The sequence below is a fragment of the Lithobates pipiens genome, unplaced genomic scaffold (assembly GCF_037356315.1).
Source record: "Lithobates pipiens isolate NorthernLeopardFrog02 unplaced genomic scaffold, aLitPip1_a1.2 Scaffold_18, whole genome shotgun sequence".
Classification (NCBI taxonomy): domain Eukaryota; kingdom Metazoa; phylum Chordata; class Amphibia; order Anura; family Ranidae; genus Lithobates; species Lithobates pipiens.
This window is the reverse complement of record NW_027507758.1, coordinates 151,539,398-151,553,584: the sequence shown is the minus strand read 5'-3', so window position 1 is coordinate 151,553,584 and position 14,187 is coordinate 151,539,398. Positions and strand designations below refer to the sequence as shown.

Here is a 14,187-nt window from a genome sequence, read left to right as displayed (position 1 = left end):
GTGGTTGTAGATAATGTTACTTGCCAAAGTTCACATATAGAAAGTGTCTTGTAAGCATTAACCTGTTGGTGCCAGCTGCATGCAAATATGAGGCCTCTAGGCAGGTGGGCCTTGGTGCTGAGCGGCTGAATATTTGTGTGCATCAATGCAAATACAGCTGTTCCAAAAGCACATGCCCTGCGCGCACCCTGCACAGATACCAGCGGCCAACGGAAGGCTCCCAATCGCAAGCAGCCAATCACAGCGGTCACATGATCAAAAAACCCCACCTCCTGGCATCCTAAACCCCTTAATGGGCCAGGAGTTGCCAGCTCCATTGGGGTTAAAAAAAAATCATTTTATACTGTATATTATAACAGTTACATAATGCAAAAAGCCATTGTATGAACCAGCAGGTGCACATTGAATTATTGGGTATTTAGATTAGTCACACAAGAAGAAAAATTCATTATTGTAACGAAGGCAGTAAATATTATAAACACATTGCTAACCTGTTGATCATCAGGTGTCCAGATCCCACAGGTTATTTGACTCTCTAAGTTAATCTCTGATGACCAATGCCTCTGTCCACTCACTGAACCGACAAGAACAAATCCGTCACGGTATGAGATCAAAGCTTGAGTGCCATCATGGCTCCAGGTAAAGTCACTAACCTGTAAGGGATAAAGAGTAAAACAAATTATTTAGACTTGATGGGCATGTCTCTTAACACTGAGAACGGAACTTTACACTCTCAATCAACATTGACTATTTTTACCCCTTATGCGGGTAGCATTAGTAAATAGAAAAGTATATCATAATTACTTGTTTTAAACTTTTTTTTTTTTTCTTTTTACATTCTTCCATATTTTTTTCTATCCTGACAAGAGCTCCAGTCACTGCTGCAGAGAAACACCCCCATAACAGGATATCACCATCTCCATGCTTTACTGTAATGGTGTGCTGAATTGAATTTCTACTAGTTTGGTGTTGAGGTCAGGTAATTCAATTTTAGTCTCATCTGACCAGAACACCTTTTACCATGCGGCTTCAGAATCTACAAGGTACGTTTAAGGTGGTCAGATGAGACTAAAAAGTAATTATTTGGCCTCAACACCAAACGATATGTCTGGCAAAAATCCAAAGAGGTTGTCTGCCTTCCCTATGAAAAGTTTTTCATTGCTGTGTGTGTCTATATTGAATACAACTTCCTTCGCCCGCAGTTTCAAGACATCTCTGCATTGGTGACAGAAATAAAAATTGAATATCTACTTTAGGAACCTCCATCATCATCCTAGCTTGTCTGTAGCAGCCTGAACTGCAACTGAACACAGAGAGAGAACTGGGGCAGTATCTGCTTCACATTCTTGTTTGATTCAGTGTCTTCACTTCCAGGAACCAGAAGTGATTTAATTGCAAACAAAAAAAAAACACTTTGGAGATTATGATTTGAAAGGAGCAGGCAATCACACACCAGGGCTGAAAGATCCATCCTTTTTGGTGTTTTTAACCACTTCCGGACAAGCCCACTGCATATATACTGGGGCAGGGCAGACTGCGCAAAATCATGTACCTTTACGTGATTTTGTGCACAAGGTACGGGGGGGCGTGCACTGCTCCACTGTAACTGGACACAGCGGGAGCCAATCAGCAGGTCTGACGGCCACCGCGACCCACCGATCGTTCTGTGGAGAGATGGAGAACCGGTCTGCCTGTGTAAACAAGGCAAGCAGCTGATCTGTCAGGGAGCAAAAGAAAGATCCTGTGTTTTCGCTACGCTGTTTCAAATCATAATCTCCAAAAAGTGTTTTTCTCGGCTAAGCTGAAACACGGATCTCTCTTCTACTCCAGTGTATCCCTCCCCCACACGGTTAGCAAGCACCGCCCAGGGACACACCTAACCCTTTGATCGTCCTTGGTGTAACCCCCTTCCCTGCCAGTGTCATTAGTACATCAATGCCCTGTACACACGGTCGGACTTTCCAACGGAAAATGTGAGATTGGATTGTGTTGTCGGAAATTCCGATTGTGTGTGGGCTCCATGAGACTTTTTCTGTTGGAATTTCTGACACAAAGTATGAGATCTGGATCTAAAATTTTCAGACAACAAAATCCGATCGTTTAACCTCCTCGCGCCCGCCCTATAGACGAATGACGGCCGTAGAGCAGGCGCTTTCGTCCGGTAGCCGTCCCTGGACGTCCTAATGTTTACTTCCGCAATGCGCGCCGCCGCAGGCGTGCATCGGGGAAGTTCTGTGTTTGCCGGGGACAGGCAAACACAGATCGCTGTAAACGGCCAATCACAGCGGCTGTTTACAGCGCGATCGGCGTGTCCAATGGGAGATGATTTCATATGTAAACATATGAGATCATCTCTCAGCGCCGCTCTCCCTCCTCACACAGACAGAGTGTGAGAGGGGAGAGATGAACGGCTGCAGCGTCCGTCAGTGTGTAAAAAAAAAAAAAGTAAAAAAAATGTGCCATCCTCCCCCAGTGCCATCCTGCCCCAGTGCCATCCGCCCCAGTGCCACCTGCCCCCAGTGCCACCTGTTAGTGCTATCTGTCCCCAGTGCCACCTGTTGTCAATGCCATTTGTCCCCAGTGCCATCTGTCATCAGTGCCACGTATAAGTGCCATCTGTCATCAGTGCCACGTGTCATCAGTGCCACATAGTGCCATCTGTCATCAGTGCCACGTAGTGCCATCTGTCATCAGTGCCACGTATTAGTGCCATCTGTCATCAGTGCCAGGTATTAGTGCCATCTGTCATCAGTGCCACATATCAGTGCCATTTGTCATCAGTGCCACCTGTCAGTGTCACGTGCCATCTGTTGTCAGTGTCACGTGTCATCAATGCCACTTATCAGTGCCATCTGTCATCAGTGTCACGCGTCATCGGTGCCACGTATTAGTGCCATCTGTCATCGGTGGCACGTATTAGTGCCATCTGTCATCAGTGCCACGTATCATCAGTGCTACGTATAAGTGCCACGTGTCATCAGTGCCACATATTAGTGCCATCTGTCATCAGTGCCACATATTAGTGCCATCTGTCATCAGTGCCACGTATAAGTGTCATCATTGCCACGTATCAGTGCCGTCTGTCAACAGTGTCACGTGTCATTGTCCTGGTGCTTCAAAAGTGTAATAAGTAGTCAACAAGTTAGATGTGTAATTTATGCTCCTACACACATGATGGCGCTCCCTGCATGTTGGGCCTCTCTTTGTGGCCAGGCTGTGAAAAAGTCCCACACACGGGGTATTGTAATACTCAGGAGGAGTAGCAGAATGTTTTTGGGGGTGTCATTTGTGGTATACACATGCCATGTGATAGAAATAACCTATTACAATGACAATTTTGTGGAGAAAAAAAAATGAAAAATCTTAATTTTGCAAAGAATTGTGGGAAAAAAATGACAACATCAAAAACCTCACTATGCCTCTTACTAAATACCTTGGAATGTCTACTTTCCAAAAAGGGGTCATTTGGGGGGTATTTGTACTTTCCTGACTTGTTTGGGTCACAAGAAGCGAGATAGGCCACCAGTACATCAGATGTGATCAATTTTGTGCGATTCGCACCACAGCTTGTAGACTCTCTAACTTTGACAAAGACCAAATAATATCCACTAATTTGGGTTATTTTTACCAAAGATATGTAGCAGTATAAATTGTGGCCAAAATTTATGAAGAAAAATTAATAATTTGCATAATTCTGTCACAGAAACAAAGAAATATGCGTTTTTTTTTCAAGATTTTCGGTCTTTTTTCATTTATAGCGCAAAAAATAAAAACCCCAGAGGTGATCAAAAACCACCAAAAGAAAGCATTCATTTGGGTACAGTGTTGCATGACTGAGTAATTGTCATTCAAAGTGTGAGAGCACCAAAAGCTGAAAATTTGTCTGGGCAGGAAGGGTGTTTAAGTGCCCAGTAAGCAAGTGGTTAAATTCCGATTGCGTGTAGACCATTCCGATGCACCAAGTGAAATGCATGCTGAGAATAAATTATGAGACAAAAGCTATTGGCTACTGGCCTCTTTATAGTGCTGTCATACGTGTTGTACGTCACCTCGTTCTGAACAATCGGATTTTCCGACAACTTTGTGCGACGGTGTGCATGCAAGACAAGTTTGGGGAAAAAAATCAGGCGGATTTTGTCGTCGGTGTGTACAGGACATCACAGTGCATTTTTTTTTTAGCACTGATCACTATATTGGCCCCTTGGTCCCCAATAAGTGTAACTTAGTGTCCACCGCAATGTCACAGTCCCACAAAAAAAACAAAAAAAAAAAAAACCGCTGATTGCCGCCATTACTAGTAAAATGAATTAAAAGTCCCAAAATATATCCCATAGTTTTTGGACACTAAAACTTTTGCACAAGCCAATCAATATACACTTATTGGGGTTTATTTTTTACCAAAAATATGTAGCAAAATATATATTGGAGTAAATTGATGAAGAAATTCGATTTTTTAAATTTTTTTTATTGGGAATGTTTTATAGCAGAAAGTAAAAAATATTGTTTTTTTTTAATTCAAAATTGTTGGTCTTTTTTTGTTTATAGCACAAAAAAATAAAAACCGCAGAGGTGATCCAATACCACCAAAAGAAAGCTCTATTTGAGACATCAATTTTATTTGGGTACAGCGTCACGCGATCGTGCAATTGTCGGTTAAAGCAGTGTTGTATCGCAAAAAAGGGCCTGGTTAGGAAGTGAGTAACCATTCAATTCACACAATTGATAAAACCTTCCAGAGCTGAAGTGGTTAAAGTTGGCTGCCTAAGTAACAAGGATGACCGTAGCTGTATTGGTGCACAAAAATAACTTATTTTCAGGACACACTTTTAGGGTGTTCCCTTCTTTTTGGTCCAAGCAGCACTGATACACAAAGGTTTAACAAAATGTTAGATAGGATGACCCTGTAAAGGCCCATACACCTGATCAGAAAATCGTACAAAAAATACAGCTTTGGAAGCAATCGTACGATAATCTGTTCGTTAGTACAGAGCTTTTGAGAGCTGATCACGACAAACACGAAAATGTCTTGTGTACAATTCCAGATCATACGATTTTTAATTAGTACGGTTGTTGTTAAAAAGTACAATACAAATCGACTACAATGCATTACCGTATATACTCGAGTATAAGCCGAGATTTTCAGCCTCTTTTTTGAGGCTGAAAGTGCCCCCCTCGGCTTATACTCGAGTCATCGCTGTCTGCCCGCTCGATCAGCGTGTCGAGCAGACAGACAGCGGCCATTCTATAGTTCAAAAGCCGCGCCTCCGGCTCCGCCTTCGCCTGTGATAGGCGGAACACTGAATTTCCCAGCAGCCTGTGTTCCGCCTATCACGGACATCGTATCATCCTCGTACTACGGACGAGGATGATACGATGTACGTGATAGGCGGAACACAGGCTGCTGGGAAATTCAGTGTTCCGCCTATCACAGGCGAAGGCGGCGGCGCAGCTTTTGAATTTTACAATGGCCGCCGAGGCGCCGACGAACGAAGAGGGCACGGGACGGAGGCAAGGCAAGGCACGGCACGGGACGGGACGGGACGGGACGGAGGCAAGGCACGGCGGCGAGGCACGGAGGCAAGGAGGCTCGGCACGGGACGGAGGCTCGGGACAAAGGCTCGGGACACAGGTAGGCTGGACACACACACACACACACACACACACACACACACACACACGGATGGATACACACACACACAGGGATGGATGGATGGATGGAGACACACACACACAGGGATGGATGGATGGAGACACACACACACAGGGATGGATGGATGGATGGACACACACACACACAGGGATGGATGGACGGACACACAGGGATGGACGGACACACAGGGATGGACGGACACACAGGGATGGACGGACACACACACAGGGATGGACAGGCATGTCTTACCCTCGGCTTATACACGAGTCAATAAGTTTGCCAGTTTTTTGGGGGGTAAATTGGGGGCCTCGGCTTATATTCGGGTCGGCCTATACTCGAGTATATACGGTATATCACTTCTGAATTTTTATTCAGTCATAGGAGCATTTTCTTAACTCTAATAAACTCTAATAAACTCTTTATTTTCAATATGAGATTAGCATAATCTCATCATGTATACAAGGCACAGGGGAAAAAAAATACAAAAAACACAGTAATGGTAATTAAACTGGGATAGTTGCTAAAAAATAAAAAAAATAAAGGAGTGGGTAATGGAACGGAGAAGGAGAATGTGGGGTTTGGGCAAGAATCACAGAGATGAGAATGGTCATAAAACTTTTGGATAGTAATATAAAAAATAAATTTAGTCCAAAACTTCTTGTGTCTAATAGAATTATCATTAAAAAGTTCAAAAAGTTCTCCTTTCCTTAGTATTCTTAAATTCAAAGCAACCAAGACATTTAAAATCTGTTGTGAGAAATGATTTCCCATGGGTGTGCAGTAATCATCTAATTTATGCAGACCTCCGAACTTCCCAAGATGAGAAAGAGGGAAATTTTCTAGCACAATCCAGAGAAATAAAGCTCCGGGGTCAAGCGATGGGTGATCTGATCTCTTCTCCAGGGTCCAGCGATGGGTGATCTCTCCCGATGGTCCAGCCCAGCGCATCCATCCTGTCTCCACGGGAGATACTGCGGGAATCCCAGCAGCCTGACACGTCTTAGCTGAGGAGGAGGGGCTATCCGTTACCTGACCCCGCCCCCTCTGATGCAAGCAGAGAGATCACCCATCGCTGGACCCCAGAGAGATGATCATCCATCGCTGGATAGCAGGAGTGGATTACCACCGCTGGAATCTTTTTTTTTTATTTTTAATAAAAGACTTTTCCCAATGGTGTGTGTGTGTGTTTTTTAACAATTTTTTTACACTTTCTTTGTGAAATGGTAGGGGTACTTTTGTACCCCCTTACCATTTCAAATAGGGGGGAGGGATCTGGGGGTCCCCTTGTTAAAGGGGGCTTCCAGATTCTGATAAGCCCCCCACCTGCAGACCCCCACAACCACCGGCCAGGGTTGTGGGGATGAGGCCCTTGTCCCCATCAACATGGGGACATGGCTCTTTGAGGGGTCACAGACCTCCAAAGCATCCTCCCAATGTTAAAGGCATGTGGCCTGGTACGGTTCAGGAAAGGGGGTGCTCTCTCGTCCCCCCTCTTTTCCTGAGGCCTGCCAGGTTGCGTGCTCAGATAAAGGGTCTGGTATAGATATTTGGGGGTCATTTTTTTTTTTATTTAATGCGGGGTTCCATCCATACCAGACCTGAAGGGCCTGGTAATTGAATTTGGGGGAACCCCAAGGTTTATTTATTTATTTATTTTTTATCAATGACTTTCAATGACTGTTCTCTGTATTACAATGAGGCGACAATTCATTATAGCTGCGAGTGTTTTTAAATGACTTTTTTTCCTGCAGAAATGACACTTTGTGCAGGGACAGTTCTAAGCACGGGAAACATGCGCCCCTTCACAGGCATACTATACACACCCCCCAGGTACGAAACTTAAAGGAATATTACACTTTTATTGTTTCACTTTAAGCATTATTAAAATCACTGCTTCCGAAAAAACAGCGGTTTTTAAAACCTTTTTTTTTTGCATTGATACATGCCCCCTGGGGCGGGACCCAGGTCCCCAAACACTTTTTATGACAATAACGTGCATATAAGCCTTTAAAATTAGCACTTTGATTTCTCCCATAGACTTTTACAGGGTGTTCCACGGCTTTTCGAATTTGCTACGAACACCCCAAATTGTTCGCTGTTCGGCGAACAGGCAATGTTCAAGTCGAACATGAGTTTGACTCGAACTCGAAGCTCATCCCTACAGATGACACCAAGCTATGCAGTGGAATAACGCCCTTGCATGAGGTTGTCAACTTACCAGTTGACCTCAATGCACCATTTCATTGGGCAGCTGTGTGGAAAATTAGGTTTAACATTGATAAATATAAAGAATATGCATGCACCATACACACTAGGAGTACAATGGTTTAGAAGGATCTGAATGGTCTGGTAGATCATAAGCTTAATAATAGCATGGAATGCCAAGCTGCGGTTTCCAAAGCAAGCAAAATCCTTTCTTGTATCAGGAGAGATATAGACTCCAGAGATGGAGACATAATTTTGCCCCTGTACATATCTCATTAGTAAGACCTCATCTGGAATATGCAGTTCAGTTTTGGGCACGGGTTCTTAAAAAGAATAAATCAGGAAACTGGAGAAAGTGCAGAGAAGGGCAACCAAACTAATAAAAGGAACGAAGGAGCTCCGGTATTAGGAAAGATAAGAGGAACTGAATGTATTCTCTCTTGAGAAGAGGAGATTAAAGGGGGATATAATGAACATGTATAAACACATAAAGTGGTCCATATAGTGAACATGGTGTAGAGTCATTCACTTTTTTGCAGGGGTAGGCAACCTTAAAGAGGTGGACATCTACCTGAACAGCATGGGAGAAGTCAAAGATCACGGGCACGTTGTCGCCTTCTCACACCAATTTTAAACCTGTAATTGCCATACTACTGTGTTGCAATCGCATGCATTGCATGGCAATCATGGGTTTAAATCAAGTGGTGAGGAGGCAACATATCACCTCCTCACCACTTGTCAAACACACTCAGATAACTTTTTAGAGGAGCAGCAGTGCCTGCTGCACTTGTGAATGAGCCCTTTCTTGAATTCGGCAGAGGGCTCATTCACACGTAAAATCCTGTGGTTGAGTTGCAGTTTTACCACCCCCAGTCACTACCCCTTTAGTTGCTGAGGCAGCAGTCAAAGGCGTATGCATGCTGCAGCAGGAATTACGCCCCCTGTTGCCTTTGGTGGGTGCTACTGCCTGCCAATCACAACCTATTCAAGTAAATGGGGCACTCAGCATGGGACAGGAGCCAGCACTACAGAGGAGGCATCAGCTTATGCGGCGCTTGTTCCCTACTACAGCTCCAAGTAGTCCCTCTGCATTGCACTCGGTTTGGTGCTCTGGGATGGTGGGTCAGCAAATCCAGACCACGATCTACCAGTCGACTACAGGTAGATCATGATCTACAGGTTGCTGACCCACGCTTTAAAATGTCATCACAAAGAAAAAGGGGTCATTCTTTACTACTGGAAGAAAAAATATATAAATTTCCAAATACGGAAAGGCTTCTTCACAGTAAAGCTGTGAAAATGTGGAATATTGTTGTTATTATTATACAGGATTTAAATAGGGCCAACAGTTTACATAGCACTTTACAACATAAGGGCAGACAGTACAGTTACAATACAATTTAATACAGGAGGAATCTGAGAGCCCTGCTCGTTAGAGCTAGCAATCCAGGAGATAGACTCCATCAAGAGCTAGTTCAAGCCAGCTCATTAGATTATTTAAAAAAAGGCTTGGATTCTTTCCTAAATGCACAAAATATAAGTGGTTACTAATATTTATAGGTAAGGTTGATCAAGGGAATATCAGATTGTCCCTTGGGGTATCAGGAAGGATCACCCCCTCTGGTACAAATTGAATTGCTTTATTAGGGGGGGGGGGGGGGGGGGGTTGCATTCCTCTGGATCAACTGTGGCTATAGGATTGTGTATATGGAGGTGTGTGTGTGTGCGCTTTATTTCCTGTGTTGAACATGTGCTTTTTTTTTTTAACCAGCCTAACTATGAAGCCTCCCAAGTGTTTCCAGTGTCATTATAATGGCACAGGAAACACTTGGGAGTGCTATGCGCCACATTACCCAAGTGTAGCGACCTGTTTCAGATGAATCTGCACCACCTGCGCCAGTTATTCTTTCAGAGTAATACAGAAACTGGCACAGAAGGAATGCAACAATTTTCCATTTATACAACGGCCGTAGATCCCACTGGCTCTGAGCTGGCTTACTGTATATGAACTGTCAACAGACAGCTCACATCCCTCTCTGCCAGCGCAGTGATTACATTGTGCAAGCAGAGCCTTCAGAGCTCACAAGCCACCTCCTTCCTCCCAAACTCATCTGAGCGAGAACAGTTAGAGGGCTCAAACATACAACTTCAGGCCTCTTGTTGTGCTTACTTTGACATGAACAGAGCAGAACAGAAAACTGATCACTCCTTATTAAAATAGAGTTCACCCAAAAAAAAAAAAAAAAAAAAAACTCATTAATGTGCATGAAATAAAGAAAAAATGTTTACTTACCTCTTAATGCCTGTTGCTAGGGGTCCCTCATAATCTGCCTCCTTACGTCACTTGCCTCGGCACCAGAAGAGAGATCAGCTCTGGCCCTTCCCTCTAGGCAATCATCTAGGACCTGTGACGTGTCCGAGACGATTGTACGGCTCACGCTCGCGCAATGGGTGCCCGGCTGTGGAGACACAGCCGGGCGCCCACAGTTAAATACAGCACTGTATACCTCTTTTTTTCTGTCTTGAATTCACGCTGACCGCATTAAACTTTACGATTGACGTGATTCTGACATACAAGCGAGGTCATTTGTAGATAAACAGTTTACATTTCATTGGCTTAGCGCAATTCTATTTTTATACATTTTTATCACTGTAGTTATGTTTTACAGGAGTGCATCATTAGTACCGTAGCGCAGTTTCTTTTCCATTTTTCCAATGAACTCAGAGAAATGGATTTTACGGTAAGTTAAAAAAATCCCATTTTCTTTTTCATTCATTGATAGACATAGCGCTCCATTATTCAGAACCATAGGGATGTCCCAAAGCAGTGCCAAACATGAGGGCTGGGACAATGAAAAATCCCAAGGTTAACACAAGAGCCAACCAGGTAATAGGAGCTCAACACAGAAACTGGAGCCCAACCTGAACAAATACACCTTTAAGGGGGAATAGACCCTCTAAACAGCAGCCTGAAACACTTTGCGGCCAAAAGAAGCATCCTCAGATGCCAGCACATCCACGTTGTAGAATTGTGCTTGGCAGGCTGAAAAGCCATGGCCTAAATTAGTGGTGGGCCGCCGCAGTGGATCTGCGGATGCCTGGTCACACACCCAACCATCCAGCAGGTTCCGAGGTGTACCCCCCCTAGTGACAATCCTGGAGGGGAAGGGGGGTGGACAGAGTGTCCGAAGCACCTAAGCCAGAGACCTGGGCCTCACCCAGGGAAGGGGGGGTGTGGAGGGGAACCCCAGGGGGATCGACTACCCCAGGGAGTACCCGTGCCCAACACTACTTCAGGGAAGGAGAGGAGGGGTCCCTTATTTACCGCTCCAGCGAGTGCGTGGTGATGCTCCCAGACAGATCCTCCTTGCCACCGTGGGGGAGCTGTTGGCCATGAGGAACACTGCGACTCAGGCCAAGACCCGGTCGCATGCGACCTCACAAGACGTTTAACTCTCAGGGCCAGCGCCCGTCCAGTGGGGCTATGTCACGGCTGACCTAGCACGTACCTGTGGTCTGCACGCGCTCACTGCCCTGACTGGGGAGGGACCACTGGATCTTAGTGTCCAGCCTGTCACCCAGTCCGGCAGTTGATTGTAGATCTCACAGGAAAAATCGAAGAGAAAAAAAGTAGTTTAAAAAGCAAAAAAAAAAAAAAAAAAAACTGACAGGACCAGAGATCCCAGCAGGGAACTAGGTCCTTACTCCTGACCAGGCAGAAAAAAAAACTGAAGGCCTATAGCAGAGAGGGAGGTGTAAATCACCTAGGACTGCCCATAGCCATAGCCACTTTTTTTTTTGCCTAGCATCCTACTCCTGTAGAGGGGGCCATATAACCTTATGGTTCTGAATAACGGAGCACTGTGTCTGACAATGAACGAAAGAGAAAGACAATTTTTCCACCAACAGGGGAGGTGGTGTGGGCTTTGAAGTTATGGCCTGCCACCAGACAGTCTGAATTCACACTGACTTGAGATAAAATGCAGTAAAAATGGATATACATTTCCATCCATCTTAGGCTCATTTTAACGCACGTAGACTTGTGTTGATCTTCATTCTAAAAAAAAAAAAAAAAAAAAAGCAATTGCTTTATGTGTCTATGTGTTGACCTGCATTTTACAAGTACTGAACTTGTGTTAAAACATGCATAAAATTGATGGAAATGTACTGGAAATGTACATCCATTTCACCTGCATTTTACTGCAAGTTTCACAGTGAGCGGTGACAGCTATTTTACTGAATAAACCTAACTTAATAAAGTAAAATTACCCAGAAACTACTATACTTTTCCTTATTACAGCTTGTCAGGATTAATAATATCAGTGGTGCTCTCTGCATCATTACACTATACAGTAAGTGCATGATACTGGGGTGATGCCCCAGACCAGTGAAATGTCACCCCCTTGCTAGTGAGATAGTGGGCCAATATGGTAATACTCAGAGTAAAGCATGCAAAAGGAACATGTATTGAGGAGGCGAGGCGAGGAAGAGGAATGTAATGAATGTAACCAACTACCATTTGTAAGTCTTCCGAAAGCCTAGTACACACTATTCGTTTTTTTTTTATTCAACCCAGCAGGGCTTAACGGAAAAAACCAAAACTGACAGCTCCAGGGGAGCCGCTGTACTAACCATACCATATTACTACAGTGATCTCCCCTGCTGTGCTATTGTATTCCTACAGGGGGGTGGCGCCCTGCCAGAACACTCAAGGCCAGCGTTTTCAACCATTGGCTGAGAGTCAGCAGACCTTTTTCGGTCACGCCCCATCAACAAAAAGCCTGTCCGACTGGCTGTAGTACACACAGGCCAAATGTTGGCTGGTTTCTATTGAACTGGCCGATGCTGACTGACATTCAGCCCATGTGTACTAGGCTTTAGCTTAAAATGGTTGATAACAGAAAATTAAAATACAATAGGCTGCACAGAAAACATTATCTATCTTGATTTCTGCACCAATATAGGAATTTATATCTTATACTTAAGGCAACTTGTATTTAGCCTGGCGTGTGATGTCATTGTGGCACCAGGAACTAAGTGGAGTGCGGCCATCTTTTCGGTTGGCAGGGTTGAATGGGAGCCTTTTGCCCAAGGGAAGAGAGCATGGAGGAAGAGAGAGAGCTGCCAGATCATTACAGGGGAAGAGAAAGTGGAGGAAGAGGAGAGCTGGCCTGATCACAGAGCAGGGATAGTCCGCTGTAACAGCCTACATTTGAATTGCCCCCCACGCGCGGTCACACATAGTCCTGCCTCCTGACCCGGTGCCCGTGACAGATAGACAACGCCAGTCCAAAGCCGGTGTGGATGTGTTCTGTCTGTCACAGGCTCCGAGTCAGGAGGCGGGACTGTGTGCGTCTACGAGCGGAAGCAATTCAAATATAAACTGTTACAGTGGGCAATCCCCGCTCTGTGATCTGGCCGGCTCTCCTCTTCCTCCACGCTCTCTTCCCCTGTAATGATCCGGCCGACCTCTCTCTTCCTCTGCACAGGTAACGCTGCAATGATGGGCACAGGTGAGGCTGCAATGATGGGCACAGGTGAGGCTGCAATGATGGGCACAGGTGAGGCTGCAATGATGGGCACAGGTGAGGCCGCAATGATGGGCACAGGTGAGGCCGCAATGATGGGCACAGGTGAGGCCACAATGATGGGCACAGAGGAAGCTGTAAATGATGGGCACTGAGGAGGCTGCAATGATGGGCACTGAGGAGGCTGCAATGATGGGCACTGAGGAGGCTGCAATGATGGGCACTGAGGAGGCTGCAATGATGGGCACTGAGGAGGCTGCAATGATGGGCACTGAGGAGGCTGCAATGATGGGCACTGAGGAGGCTGCAATGATGGGCACTGGTCACGCTGCAATGATGGGCACTGGTCACGCTGCAATGATGGGCACTGGTCACGCTGCAATGATGGGCACTGGTCACGCTGCAATGATGGGCACAGAGGAGGCTGTAATGATGAGCACAGAGGAGGCTGTAATGATGAGCACAGAGGAGGCTGTAATGATGAGCACAGAGGAGGCTGTAATGATGAGCACAGAGGAGGCTGTAATGATGAGCACAGAGGAGGCTGCGTTGGTGGGCACAGGTGAGGCTGCGTTGGTGGGCACAGGTGAGGCTGCGTTGGTGGGCACAGGTGAGGCTGCGTTGGTGGGCACAGGTGAGGCTGCGTTGGTGGGCACAGGTGAGGCTGCGTTGGTGGGCACAGGTGAGGCTGCGTTGGTGGGCACAGGTGAAGCTACGTTGGTGGGCACAGGTGAGGCTGCGTTGGTGGGCACAGGTGAGGCTGCGTTGGTGGGCACAGGTGAGGCTGCGTTAGTGGGCACAGGT

The 14,187-nt window shown here is 45.6% G+C and overlaps 1 protein-coding gene across 1 annotated transcript in view; it reads right to left on the bottom strand.

The window, feature by feature from the left end:
• Positions 1–14,187, bottom strand: part of TULP4 (TUB like protein 4) — a 292,811-nt gene that overhangs the window by 164,589 nt on the left and 114,035 nt on the right. Inside the window, exon 4 of the mRNA XM_077486273.1 lies at positions 492–653. Coding sequence (XP_077342399.1) covers positions 492–653 — 162 coding nt within the window. The remainder of the gene's footprint in view (positions 1–491; positions 654–14,187) is intronic.